At 48.2% G+C, this 14554-nt stretch overlaps 1 protein-coding gene across 1 annotated transcript in view; it reads right to left on the minus strand.

Moving 5' to 3' along the window:
* Window positions 1-10318, minus strand: part of LOC143986570 (ferroxidase HEPHL1-like) — a 172938-nt gene extending 162620 nt beyond the window's left edge. The window contains exon 1 of the mRNA XM_077484971.1: window positions 10102-10318. Within this exon, the coding sequence (XP_077341097.1) occupies window positions 10102-10280 (179 nt within the window). The 5' untranslated portion in view covers window positions 10281-10318. The remainder of the gene's footprint in view (window positions 1-10101) is intronic.
* Window positions 10319-14554: the final 4236 nt, after the last annotated feature.

Raw genomic sequence — 14554 nt, forward strand, 5'->3', positions numbered from 1 at the left:
CATTCTTATTCTTGGATTTTCAAATTTCCAAATTTTAGAAATTTTTTAATTTCCTCATTTCGAATTTTCGAATTTCCTCATTTCGAATTTCCAAAATTTAGAATTTCCAAAATTTTGAATTTCCTAAATTTTGAATTTCCGAATTAAGAATTTCCGAATTTCACATTTCCGAATTTCACATTTCAAATTTCAGAAATTTCAAAATTCGAGAAATGCGCCAAAAAACGTGCGTGCAAAAATGAAAAATGCATCGCAAAAACGCATCAAAAGCAAACTGCATACGTGTGATTCGAGCCCAGTGTTTGTGCCAGAACTGCGTCCTAAAGTGTAAGCTTAGCCATTGCCTTCCATACACTCGATCCACTCTCCAGTGTCTGTGTGGCATAACTCTGCCATATCCCACTGTCAGACACCTGTACGAGGCATGGGCAGGAAGGCAAGCCATAGATGATCCTGTGGTTGCAGGAAAGAAAATTGCTTGATTCCCCCGATCAACACAGTCAGTGCTGATGGGGGAATCCCTCCGGAAGCGCACTTGTCTTCTGCCAGCAGAGAGTCTTCCCTACCGGTAGAACAAAATGATTACTGCTAGTGGCTATAGTCTCCGACAGTGATCACATGCAAAAAATCTGACAGGCTGGTTGTACTGAAGTTAGCTGATGAATCAACTTCAGTACAACCAGCCTGCCCATAAATGGATTGAATCTTGGTCAATCCCTGCTGAACCTGCCAAGAGTCGATCCATCTGGCCTGCTTAGGGTTTAGTTGCAATGGGGAGTGGTGTGGTAAAAACGCAGTTGAGCTGTGTATTTTATTATGCCTTAACTGCTCGCCTTAAAGTGATATTAAAGTGGTGTTCCAACCACAAAAAAAAAATTCATGAATGTGTCTAAAAAAAAATAAAAAATAAAAACATATGGAAAATTATTATTTTATTACTCACCTCTAAATGGCTGTGGCTAGGGGGTCCCTCGTAGTCTGCCTCCTTCAGTGCCTGGGCTCCTGACGTCACTTCCCCTCGGCGCAGGAAGGGCTCAGCTCTGCCCTCCCCCTCCTGTCAATCATCTGGGACACGTGACAGGTCCCAGATGATTGCGCGGCCAATCACAGCACGCGGCGTCACTCGCGCATGCTCAGTGGGTGCCCGGCTGGGGTGCCCACAGTTACAATGCCGGAGCTGCCGAACAGAGGGGGAGACAAGTGGGGCTTCGATCCCCCGCATCACTGGACCCTGGACAGATAAGTGTCCCATTATTAAAAGTCAGCAGCTGCAGTATTTGCAGCTGCTGACTTTTACATTTTTTTTTTTTTCTTAAATGGGAACACCACTTTAAACTCCTTTTTTCTCTTTTTTTAAAAAATAACAACCTTTATACTTACCTGCTTTGTGCAGAGGTCTTTGCACAGATCAGCCCAGATCCTCTTTTTCTCTGGTCCCCCAGCTGGCACTCTTGGCCTCTCCCACCTGCCAAGTGCCCCCACAGCAAGCACCTTGCTATGGGGGCACCCGAGCCAAACCACTGCTCTGTGTGTCCATTCAGACACTGAGCCGTGGCCCTGCCCCCTCTCAATTCTCATTGGCTCCCTGGCCTTGATTGACAGCACCTATCTCAGGCAACAAGGAGGGAGAGTCTCAGACAGCCAAGACTTTTGTGCAGCATCTCTGGATCGAGATCGGGCTCAGGTAAGTATTAGGGGGATGTTGCACACATTAATCACCTGGCGCCCACACTGTAGCCGAAAGACAGGCACAGCACAGGCTTAATATGCCGGGAGAGCGTACACGGATGCAGGTGGCGCGCTCTGTGATCGCTGAGTCCTTGGGACTCGGCTGATCACAGATCAGAGTAAAGGCCTGATAACGGCCGTTTATCACATGGTCAGCTGTCAGCCAATGAAAGCTGATCACATGATGGGTGGCACAGTGGTGTAGTGGTTAGCACTCTCACCTAGCAGTAAGAAGGGTTGCTGGTTCAAATCCCAACCATGACACTACCTGCCTGGAGTTTGCATGTACTCCCTGTGCCTGTGTGGGTTTCCTCCGGGTACTCCGGTTTCCTCCCACAATCCAAAGACACGCAGGTAGCTTAACTGGCTTCTGTCCAAAATTGGCCCTAGTATATTAATGGGGACCTTGGATTGTGGGCTCCTTGAGGGCAGGGACCAATGTGAGTGTGCAATGTACAGGGATAGGGACAATTGTAGACACTCACTCAGGTTGAACTGGATGGACTGGTGACTTTATTCAACCAAACTGTGAAACTAAAAGCTGGTCATCGTTTTTCTCACGCTAACAGTGCAAGGAGAAAAGAATAAAGCTGATTACCGGCTTCTGTATGAGGGACATCAGTACCACCAGTGCCACCTACCAGTATCCAATAGTACTGCTAATCAGTGCCACTGAACAGTGTTGCCTATCAGTGCCACCTATCAGTAGTGCCCATCAATGAAGGAGAAAAATTACCTGTTTGGAAACTTTAATAACAAAATATAAAAAACATTTTTTTTTTTTTTCAAAATTATCTTTTTTTGTGTTTAGCAAAAAATAAAACCCCAGCAGTGATTAAATGCCATCAAAAGAAGGGATCAGAGATGGGATCACAGAAGGGATCAGAGAAGGGATCAGAGATGGGATCACAGAAGGGATCAGAAATGGGATCAGAGAAGGGATCAGAGATGGAATCAGAGATGGGATCAGAGATGGAATCAGAAATGGGATCAGAGACGGGATCAGAGAAGGGATCAGAATGGGATCAGAGAAGGGATCAGAGATGGGATCAGAGAAGGGATCAGAGATGGGATCAGAGAAGGGATCAGAGATGGGATCAGAGAAGGGATTAGAGATGGGATCAGAGAAGGGATCCCAGAAGGGATCAGAGAAGGGATCAGAGATGGGATCAGAGAAGAGATCAGAGATGGGATCAGTCCTATAACGGAGGGGGGACTTTCTATCATTCTTAAGCCTCATACACACGATCGGACTTTGTACAAACTTTCCCATGGACTTTTATACAAAGGACGTTGGCGGTAAATTTGTATTTGTCAGGGCTGGCTTAGCCCTTCCTCCTCTGGGCTGGCCGCTCAGCTGTCGGCTAATTGCCATTATGAATACCTGGTAATGCCTTAAGGCCTTTGTAACGCCCGGCAGTTTTCCAGGAATTTATTAATGATGTCCTCCGAGATTTGTTGCAATTGTGTGTGGTGGTTTATCTCGATGATATCTTCATATTTTCCAAGTCCCTGGAGAACCACCACACAGATGTCGTGTACTTCAGAAACCAAGAGAGAACAATCTCTATTGTAAACTGGAGAAGTGCGAGTTCCATCGTGTGCAGGTTACATTCCTGCTGGTTTTTCGATGGACCCAGAGAAACTGTCGGCAGTCCTACAGTGGCCACGACCCGTGGGTTTACGTCCTCTGCAGTGTTTCCTGGGCTTTGCCAACTACTATCGGAAGTTTATGCATAACTTCTCGTCTATGGTCAAGCCTCTGACTGATATGACCAGAAAGGACGGTAACCCACAGAGTTGGTCTCCGGAGTCTATTAAGGCCTTTGAGACTCTCAAGGCTGCCTTTGTTTCTGCTCCTGTGTTGGCACATCCTGATCTTACGTTGCCTTTTATCCTAGAAGTTGATGCTTCTGAGACTGGAGTTCGCGCCTTCTGTCTCAACGTGCTAACTCTGAGAGCGCTATGCATCCGTGTGGCTACTTTTCCAAGAAATTGTCACCCGCTGAGTGCAATTATGAGATTGGTGACAGAGAGCTGTTGGCGATCATTTTAGCCCTAAAGAATGGAGACATCTCCTTGAAGTTACCACTGTGCCCATGCTTATTCTTACTGACCATAAGAATCTTACATTCTTGTCTGAGGCTAAGCGACTCTCTCCCAGAAGGGTACGATGGGCTCTTTTATTGTCGAGCTTTAATTACATTGTCTCATTCTTACCCGGTACTAAGAATGTAAGGGCTGATGCCTTGTCACAACAATTTTCCTCCACTTCCAAGTCGGAGTCGGTTCTGGTTCCTATGATTCCACCTGATCGTATCTTGGCTACGGTTCACACCAGTCTTACTTTTCCTTTGGGTGACAAAATTCTTGCTGCTCGGGTCCATGCTCCTCCTGATAAACCTTGTGACCGCTGCTTTGTCCCAGAGAGTCTCCATACTGCAGTGCTCCAGACTTACCATTCCCCCAAGGCAGCTGGCCATCCTGGGAAGAATCAACTCATTTGGGCCATCTCCCAACAATTCTGGTGGCCTAGTCTACAGGCTGATGTTACTGCCTTCGTAGCTGCCTGTCCCGTGTGTGCTCAGAGTAAGACTCCACGACACCTTCCAGTGGGCCTCCTACAACCCATACCCAATGGAGAGAGGCCCTGGACTCACCTGTCTATGGATTTCATTGTGGAATTGCCCAACTCCCAAGGCAACACTGTTATCCTTATGGTGGTTGATCGGTTCTCAAAGATGTGTCATTGTATTCCACTTAAGAAGTTGCCCACCTCTAAGGAACTGGCTTCCATTTTTGCTCGGGATATCTTTCGCTTACATGGGATACCCAAGGTGATTGTCTTGGATAGGGGCAGTCAGTTTGTCTCCCAGTTCTGATGAGCCTTTTGTGCACAGTTGGGAATCCAGCTTGCGTTCTCTTCTGCGTATCACTTGCAGTCTAATGGGGCCGCAGAACGAGCCAATCAGTCCTTGGAGCAATTCCTACGTTGCTATATTTCTGACCATCATAACAACTGGTCTGACCTATTACCTTGGGCAGAGTTTGCTCACAACAGTGCCTTGAATTCTGCCTCCCGATTGTCTCCATTTATGGCGAATTATGGTTTCCAACCTTCCATTTTGCCTGATTCGTTTGTTCTGCAGAGTATTCCTGCGTTAGAGGAGCATCTCCGTGGTCTTCATTCCACTTGGGTACAAGTCCAGAAGGCTTTGCGTCATGCTAATGATAGGTACAGACTCCATGCTGACCGAAGAACGCCTGCCTGCGCCTTCCTACCAGGTTGGGGACAGGGTCTGGCTGTCATCTCACAGCCTCCGGCTTTGTGTTCTCTCACTGAAATTTGCACCTCAGTTTATTGGGCCTTTCCATATCCTTCGCAGGATTAACCCAGTAGCTTACGCGTTGGACCTTCTTCCTAGTATGTGCATCTCAAATGTGTTTCATGTCTCCTTATTGAAACCGTTGGTCTGTAACCAATTTACTACCTCAGTGCCACGTCCTCACCCTATTCTGGTTGAGAACCATGAGGAGTATGAGGAACAATCCATTGTTGACTTCCGTAGGTTCCATAGGGGCGCATACAGTACCTGGTGTATTGGAAGGAGTACGGTCCGGAGGAACGCTCCTGGGTTTCATCCTCTGAGCTGGCCGCTCAGCTGTCGGCTAATTGCCAGCTCTCTTCTCTTTCCACAGTTACCAGCTGTTCCCGATGATGCTCGTCTGACCTGCCTAGTTAAAGCCTTCCAGCTAACTCTTTCCTTTGCCCTCGCCTTGGTCACATCACAAGGAACCATCTCCTGCTGTTTGTTTCTAGACTGGCTTGCTGACATCCCTCCTGGCTTCTTATCCGACTTGCAGTTGCTCTTCTTGGATCCCTGACTTCTGGCCTGGCTGACTACCCGATCTGGTTTATGAACTTTGGACTGGCTGACTACCCGATCTGGCTACTGGACTCTGGCTATGCTTGACTACGCTTTTTCCTATTTACCTTTTTATTTTTATTAACAAGTGTGATTTGATTGTACTTCTGTCTCTGTCTGTTTCATGGTTTCTGACAGTATTGCATACACACGATCAGACTTTTTAAGCAACAAACACGAACGTAGTGATGTTTCAATGTACTGACGACACTTCAAAAGAGGACGTTCAATTACTCCGGCGCCACCCTTTGGTCAACTTCTGTATTGTTGTCTGATCTTTTGCATTGGTTCTGAGCAGGCGTTTGTATTTTGCACAAAAGTCCGATGGTTTTCTGTACACATGATCGGACTTTGCTCCATCGGACGTTTGTTGTCAAGAAGTTTGTCTGTTCGCACAGCCAACAAAAGTTCGATGAAAACAGAAAAAGTTTGCCCGATGGAGCGTACACACGGTCGGATGTTGTCTTAAAACAGCTAATTTGCATGTTTGTTGTCAAAGAGTCCGATCGAGTGTACGGGCCTTTATAATATCCACCAAAGAGTCACATACATATAGTCATATAAAACAGATGTGTGAAGGTTGGGTGACATATCCGTTGGCATCACGACATTCTGTCCATTAGATTGATTGTACGTCTGAAACTAAATCTCACATTTCAGATTTGATAAACTGTTGTGTAGGGCTGCAACTAATCATTATTTTCATAATCAATTAGTTGGCCGATTATTTTTTCGATTAATCCGAAAAAATCATAAAAAAAACCCATAATAATAAAAATAAGCCATTTTTTCATTTATTTAAAATAATAATGAAAAAAACTGTGTTACACAGATATACACAGGTCATATACAGGTATCCTGTCATGATGGGGTTTCTAGTACAACAACCCCCCCCCCAGGAACACCAATGATGGGGCACTACTATTCCCCCCTTCCAGCACTATTTCCCCCCGGAACACCAATGATGGGGCACTATTCCTCCCGGGAACACCAATGATGGGGTGCTATTCCTCCCGGGAACACCAATGATGGGGCACTATTTCTCCAGTGAACATCAATGATGGGGCACTATTCCTCCCGGGAACCCCAATGATGGGGCACTATTCCTCCCAGTAACACCAATAATGGGGTACTATTCCTTCCAGAAACACCAATGAAGGGGCACTATTCCTCCAGGGAACACCAATGATGGGGTACTATTCCTTCCGGGAACACCAATGATGTGGCATATTCTTCCCGGGAACCCCAATGATGGGGCACTATTCCTCCCTGGAACACCAATGATGGGGCAGTATTCCTCCAGTGAACACCAATGATGGGGCACTATTCCTCCCGGGAACACCAATGATGGGGCACTATTCCTCCCTGGAACACCAATGATGAGGCACTATTCCTCCCGGTAACACCAATGATGGGACACTATTCCTCCCTGGAACACCAATGATGGGGCACTATTCCTCTTGGGAACACCAATGATGGGGAACTATTCCTCCCGGGAACACCAATGATGGGGCACTATTCCTCCCAGGAACACCAATGATGGGGTACTATTCCTTCCGGGAACACCAATGATGGGGCACTATTCCTTCTGGGAACACCAATGATGGGGCACTATCCCTCCCCCCCAGAAATGATCAAGAGGCACTTGTCAACTTATCATCACAAGGTATGTACTTTTAACGCACTCCAGATCTTTTCCAGATGCGTTTCTGCATGCGTGTTTTTGATGCGTCTCCGGATGCATTCCGGATGATTTTCTCCTCTCTATACAAGGGTCCAGTGCGTTTTACTGCGTTCCAGTGCAGGAAAAATGTAACAGGTTCTACTTTTTTTTCTGGAACTGGAAAGCCCTGGAACTGACTGCACGGGTGTGAAAAGTGCCATTGGAAAACATGTAACCTTTTGATGCAGAATAAAAATGCACTTGACTGCATGTGGTGTGAACTGACCCTTAAAGCGGTTCTTTACTCTGCAAAGAATTAAAAGTCAGCAGCTACAATGGGCAGGGCGCTCTAGGGGGGGGGGGTATACCTTGCTCCTAAAGCACCCCAAATAAGTTTTTTAGCGTCCTGCCAGCGCAGCGCCCCAGTGTGAAAGTAGCCGAAAAGTCTGCACAGCGGAATGAATTAAAAAACGGTATAATTTATTACCAGAGCTGATTGTTTCATTGAATAGTTTTTCCTAATTTACCAGAGGGTTAGTTTTTTGGACCCAAAGACCTCTCCAAAAATATGGCATCACATAGAGCACATAGAGCTCATATCATCACATAGTGCCCGTACCATCACATAGAGCACATATAGCTCATACCATCACATAGCGCCCGTACCATCACATAGAGCACATAGAGCTCATACCATCACATGGCGCTTGTGCCATCATATAGCTCTCACACCATCAAATAGCGCCCGTACCATCACATAGAGCACATAGAGCTCATATTATCACATAGCGCCCGTACCATCACATAGAGCACATATAGCTCATACCATCACATAGCGCCCCGTACCATCACATAGAGCACATAGAGCTCATACCATCACATAGCGCCCATACCATCACATAGCGCCCATACCATCACATAGCGCTCAAACCATCACATAGCGCTCATGCCATCACATAACGCTCGTGCCATCACATAGCGCTCGTGCCATCACATAGCGCTCGTGCCATCACATAGAGCACATAGAGCTCATGCCATCACATAGCACCCAAACTATCACATAGCACTCATACCATCACATAGCGCTCATTACATCACATAGCACTCGTGCCATCACATAGCGCTCGTGCCATCACATAGTGCTTGTACCATCACATAGCTCTCATGCCATCACATAGGGCCCATACCATCACATAGCACCCGTACCATCACATAGCGCTCATGCCATCACATAGCGCTTGTACCATCACATAGCTCTCATGCCATCACATAGCACCCATACCATCACATAGAGCTTGTACCATCACATAGCACTCATGCCATCACATAGCGCTTGTACCATCACATAGCTCTCATGCCATCACATAGCACCCATACCATCACATAGAGCTCGTACCATCACATAGCGCTCATGCCATCACATAGCGCTCATGCCATCACCTAGCGCTTGTACCATCACATAGCTCTCATGCCATCACATAGCGCCCATACGATCACATATCGCTCATACCATCACATAGCGCTCATGCCATCACCTAGCACTTGTACCATCACATAGCTCTCATGCCATCACATAGCGCCCAGACCATCACATATCGCTCATACCATCACATAGCGCTCATTCCATCACCTAGCACTTGTACCATCACATAGCTCTCATGCCATCACATAGCGCCCCATACCATCACATAGCGCTCATACCGTCACATAGTGCTCGTGCCATCACATAGCGCTTGTACCATCACATAGCTCTCATGCCATCACATAAAGCTCATTCCATCACATAGCGCCCATACCATCACATAGGGCCCGTACCATCACATAGTGCCCGTATCATCACATAGCTCTCCTGCCATCACATAGCGCTCATGCCATCACATAGCGCTTGTACCATCACATAGCTCTCATGCCATCACATAGCTCTCATGCCATGACATAACGCCCATACCATCACATATCGCTCGTACATCACATAGCTCTCATGCCATCACATAACGCCCATACCATCACAGATCGCTCGTACATCACATAGCTCTCATGCGATCACATAGCGCTCATGCCATCACATAGTGTTTGTACCATCACATAGCTCTCATGCCATCACATAGCGTTTGTACCATCACATAGCTCTCATGCCATCACATAGCATTGGTACCATAACATAGCGCTCATGCCATCACATAGCGCTCGTACCATCACATAACGATCACATAGTGCTTGTACCATCACATGGCGCTCATGCCATTACATAGCGCTTATGCCATTACAAAGCACTCATGCCATTACATAGTGCACATTCCATCACATAGCGCTCGCGTACCATCACATAGCGCTCATACCATGACATAGCGCTCATGCCATCACAAAGCGTTCATGCCATCACAAAGCGCTCATGCCATCACAAAGAGCTCATGCCATCACATAGCGCTCGTACCATCACATAGCGCTCGTACCATCACATAGCGCTCGTACCATCACATAGCGCTCGTACCATCACATAGCGCTCATACCATTACATAGCGCCCATGCCATCACATAGCGCTCATGCCATCACATAGCGATCACATATCGCTCGTATCATCACATAGCGCTCGTACCATCACATAGCGCTCATACCATCACATAGCACTCATGCCATCACATAGTGCTCATGCCATCACATATCACTCGTGCCATCACATAGCTCTCATACCTTTGTTTGCTGTGTGCATAGATGTAATCCAATACCAGTGATGTCCCCCTAGCCCCCCATGGTGACAGATGGCTTTCACACATGGCACTTACTTGTCCTGGGATATGTCCTGTCCGGTGATGAGATTCTTCCCAGAGGGAGCAAAATCCCACTCCTCCTCCCTAATGCCAATGTAGAAGGTCCTTGTCAGGGACTGTACCTGTCCTAACAAAGGCAGCAGTATGAGGATGTGTATGGTGAGAGCAGACTCCCAGCCCAGAGCAGGAGGCATTGTGTGTCTGTCAGCAGTCTGCAGGCAATGATCACAGCAGCCCCAGGACAGTCTGTACTGACACAAGTCACTCCCCCAGCAGGCAGGACAGAGAAGAATCTGTGCAAGAGGAGTGGGGAGAGTGCCAGCCTGCACACATCACTATGGTGACCACTGACACCCTCCGATGATCTGCCAGCCTTGCCACTTCACTGCCATTCCAAACCAGGAGGGTCAAAGTGTGCATTCACCACTGTTTATATTGTATTATTATTTTTTTGCTATTAAAGTTTATGAATAACCTACACTTTTTTTCTTCTTTTCGTCTGGGTTCACACTTATGTGATGCAAATTAGTGTGATTCTTATGCAGATTTTCCTGGAGTTCAGTGCGATTTCTGCTAAAGACAGTGCAATTGTCATGCGATTTTAACCGCTTCTGGACCACCCCACACACACTGCGGCAGGGCAGCCCTTTAGCGCAAAATCACATACCTATGTAACGTCAGCGATGGCCTGGCCATTAGGGGCGCTCAGGCCTCGCCCTCCCCTATCCATGTGTCCAGCCCGCTGACCTACATACAGGATGCCAGAAGCATAGATTCCAGTGGTGGGGTGTTTTTTTGAAGCACGTGTATAGCGATACCCTCACTAAAGAGGGCCGCAAGTTTGGTTTGGGCCCTGAGCACAGCTCCACCAACCCCCCCCCCCCCCCCCCGGCAATCTGCTCTACCCACTCTGGCACAGTTAGTATCTAGCAATACACATTAAATCGCTTATACTCTAAATATGTGTGTGTGCGTGGGTGGATAACTCAAGCTCATAGACAATCTTTGAAAGTATATAACTGACTTTACTTGTTGTTTTTATAAAAGGAATAACATGAATCGAACATTTGGTTTGCAACACATAAGCAGGTCCCTGCAGTAACCAGTAATAAAGATAAACAGAGTAATCAGCATAATAAAGTATTGCTATGCAACTCTAGCGCTGCCCTTTTTCAGCTACTTCCCCGCATGGGTAAACTAACACCCATCTACCTATGCAGTCAGGCCTGACTGATCTAGATGGAAGTCCAGTGAAACAATATTCGCTAGCAATCTTTCGGTGGTGCACTTGAAGAACAACTTCGTAATCCAAACGAATAATAAAGATAAAGTATCTGTCTTTAAACAGCTCTCACCACCCGGACAAGTCCAAGTCCGTTTCCTCCGCCGATTCGTCTAGGAACAGGAATCCACCAACCTCCGAGTCTTCAATCCTTCTGGTGTACTGCAGCAAGGATGAGAAAATGTCTCTCAGGTGCAGCTAGGCTGGCAGAGGGCTCTTTGGAAAAGAGCACAAGGCCCAGGCTTCAGGCCTTGTGCCTCCAGCAGTTCAGCACAGACCTCCTCTTGCTAGGAGAGGGGGGGGGTGTCCAAAAAAAAAGCGAACTAGGCCTCTCCCCCTCCTTATATGTCCTCCCCCATGAGTCTCTGGGGCATAACTCCAAACATCCTGGGAACCAGCGGGGTTCTGGGAACAGTAGTTTTATAGTCCTTAAAGAGACCCCGCTACACGTGATTAGAGCCAGATGCTATAAAAGGGTGGTCTCGGGATGCACACTGAGTTGTGTGACAATAGCGAATTAATATTCACTATCGCCACACTGATCCTCCTCCCAGCCAATCAGGAAGTGGGTCCGGAGATCCGTCACATGATTGGCTGAAAGGACAGGTGATCCTATTGTACGCCTAGGAGGAGGGAGGCGCCGCACAGTGGAAGCCAAAGCCGAGGAAGAGAGGACATAGGAGACGCAACCCACCCGCTGTCTGCTGAGGAATAGAGGACACAGGAACCGCAACCCGCCCGATGTCTGCTGAACAGAAGAGGACACAGAAACCACTGCCCTTAACCTACCAATAGGAGCCTGCAACCTGCCAATAGGAACCCACAACCCAGCCGTAGGAGCCCGCAACCCAAGAGTAGGAGCCCGCAACCCGGCCGTAGGAACCCACAACCTGGCTGTAGGAGCCCGCAATCCGGCTGTAGGAGTCCGCAACCTGGCCATAGGAGCCTACAACCTGGCTGTAGGAGCACGCAACCCAGCCGTAGGAGCCCGCAACCCAGCCGTAGGAGCCCGCAACCTGGCCGTAGGATCCCACAATCTGGCTGTAGGAGCCCGCAACTCGGCCGTAGGAGCCCGCAACCCAGCCACCATCTACATGGAGTAGGTGCCAGGGAGGAGGGAGGGGGAGCGCCACAGACTGACCGACCAACAGGGGGGGTGGTTGTTTGCCACCCCCCCCCAAAAAAAAAACAACCTGAAGAAACACATGGACACAGAAGGAGCCAATCAGCAGGTCCCACCAATTGTTTCCGAGGGAGATAGAACAGCAGTCTGTCTATGTAAACCAGGCAGATTGTGGTGCAGTTGTAAGCGTGCACCAAAGCTGATATGTGTTGGCTCCAGTGTTGCTTCTTCTCTGTCTCTAGAGTTCCAAGCATGTTTAGTAAGGTCCGATTAAACCTCTCAGGTTGGGCATCTCCTTGTGGATGATAAGGTGTAGTCCTGGTCTTCTCTACTCCCAATGAGTCCAGTATGTTCCGGATCAGACGACTCTCAAAGTCCCCTCCTTGGTCTGAGTGGATTCTCTGTGGTAATCCATAGTGGACAAAGTATTTTTCCATGAGCACCTTGGCCACAGTGGAGGCCTTTTGGTCTTTGGTGGGGAAAGCCTGGGCATAACGGGTGAAATGATCGGTTACCACCAGAACATTTCCCAATCCACTCAAATCGGGTTTGAGGCAGAGAAAGTCAATGCACACCAGATCCATTGGACCCTGACTCTGTAGGTGGCCCATTGGGGCAGCTTGATGGGGTAGAGTCTTCCTCTGGATGCATCGTGCACAAGAATGGCAATATTCCTCCACTTCTGCCCTCATACAGGGCCAATAGAACCGGCTTCTGACAAGCTGGAAAGTTCTCTCCGCCCCTAGATGGCCATGCTGGTCATGTAAGGCAATTAGTACCGTCTCTCTGTGCTTCTCTGGGAGAAACAACTGCCACTTATCTTCTGAGTTATCAGAGGGGCCCCTTCGGTAGACCACTCCCTGATGTACTTGTAGCTTATCCAACTCTTTCCTCAGCAGGCGAGCCTCCTTGGAAGGGTGATGTCGAAGTCCCTCTGGATTCTCGTTCTCCAAAGCTTCAAGGACCAATCTCCCCATGGGGTCTTCCAATTGGTCATAGCTCAGCTCCTTTCTGGACAGCTTTGGCAGGAGTTCCTCTGCTAGTTGAGTTACCCCACAGTAGGGTTGAGGGACTCCCACTGTGGTGACTCCTATCTCCTCTGCTCTGGAGCCCCCTCTTGCTTGAAACTCAGCACCCTGACAGAGTGCTCGCACTCCTTCCGGTGCTACCTCGGTCCAGTCTTCCCAGTCATTGACCATGACATGAGATCTTCGGGACAGGGCATCTGCATCCCTATTTCCAGCCCCTGGTCTGTACTTTAGACTGAAGTTGAATCCGGATAATGCAGCCAACCATCTGTGTCCAGTTGCATCTAACTTTGCAGTAGTGAAGAGGTAGGTCAGAGGATTGTTATCTGTCTTTACGGTAAACTCCGCCCCATAGAGATAGTCCTTCAGTTTGTCTACTACTGCCCATTTGAGGGCCAAGAACTCCAATTTATGAGTGGGGTAGTTCTTCTCCGAGGGAGTCAGGCTCCGGCTCACATAGGCCACTGGTCGCAGCTGCTCTTCATACTCTTGATAGAGCACTTCGCCTAGGCCCTCATGACTGGCATCGACATGTAGCTCATATGGTCTGGTGGGGTCGGCATAGGCCAGGACTGGGGCCGTGGTAAGGCTCCTCTTCAAGGTTCGGAAAGCCTCTTCACACCTTGGGTTCCACTGATTTTGAACCGAATCACCGGCCCTCCTAGGTCCCAAGCCATCCTCTTCTCCTTTAGTGGCTTGGCAATCCGGGAAAACCCATCCACAAATCTTCTATAATAGGAGCAGAACCCCAGGAAAGATCTGAGCTCTGTGACTGTTGTCGGTCTTGGCCAAGAGGTAACTGCCTCCAACTTCTCAGGGTCTGTAGCCACTCCCTTTTCAGACACTATGTGTCCCAGATAGTTCACTGAGGATTGGTAAAACCGGCACTTCTCGGGAGAAAGCTTGAGTCCCTCTTCGCTGAGTCTTCTCAACACCTTCTCCAACCTGGCCTCATGTTCTTCCAAAGTCTTCCCGAAGACAATGACATCGTCCAAGTACACAAGGACTTCTACGAGGTTCATGTCTCCAACGGTC

Source organism: Lithobates pipiens, unplaced genomic scaffold, assembly GCF_037356315.1.
Source record: "Lithobates pipiens isolate NorthernLeopardFrog02 unplaced genomic scaffold, aLitPip1_a1.2 Scaffold_17, whole genome shotgun sequence".
Lineage (NCBI taxonomy): Eukaryota > Metazoa > Chordata > Amphibia > Anura > Ranidae > Lithobates > Lithobates pipiens.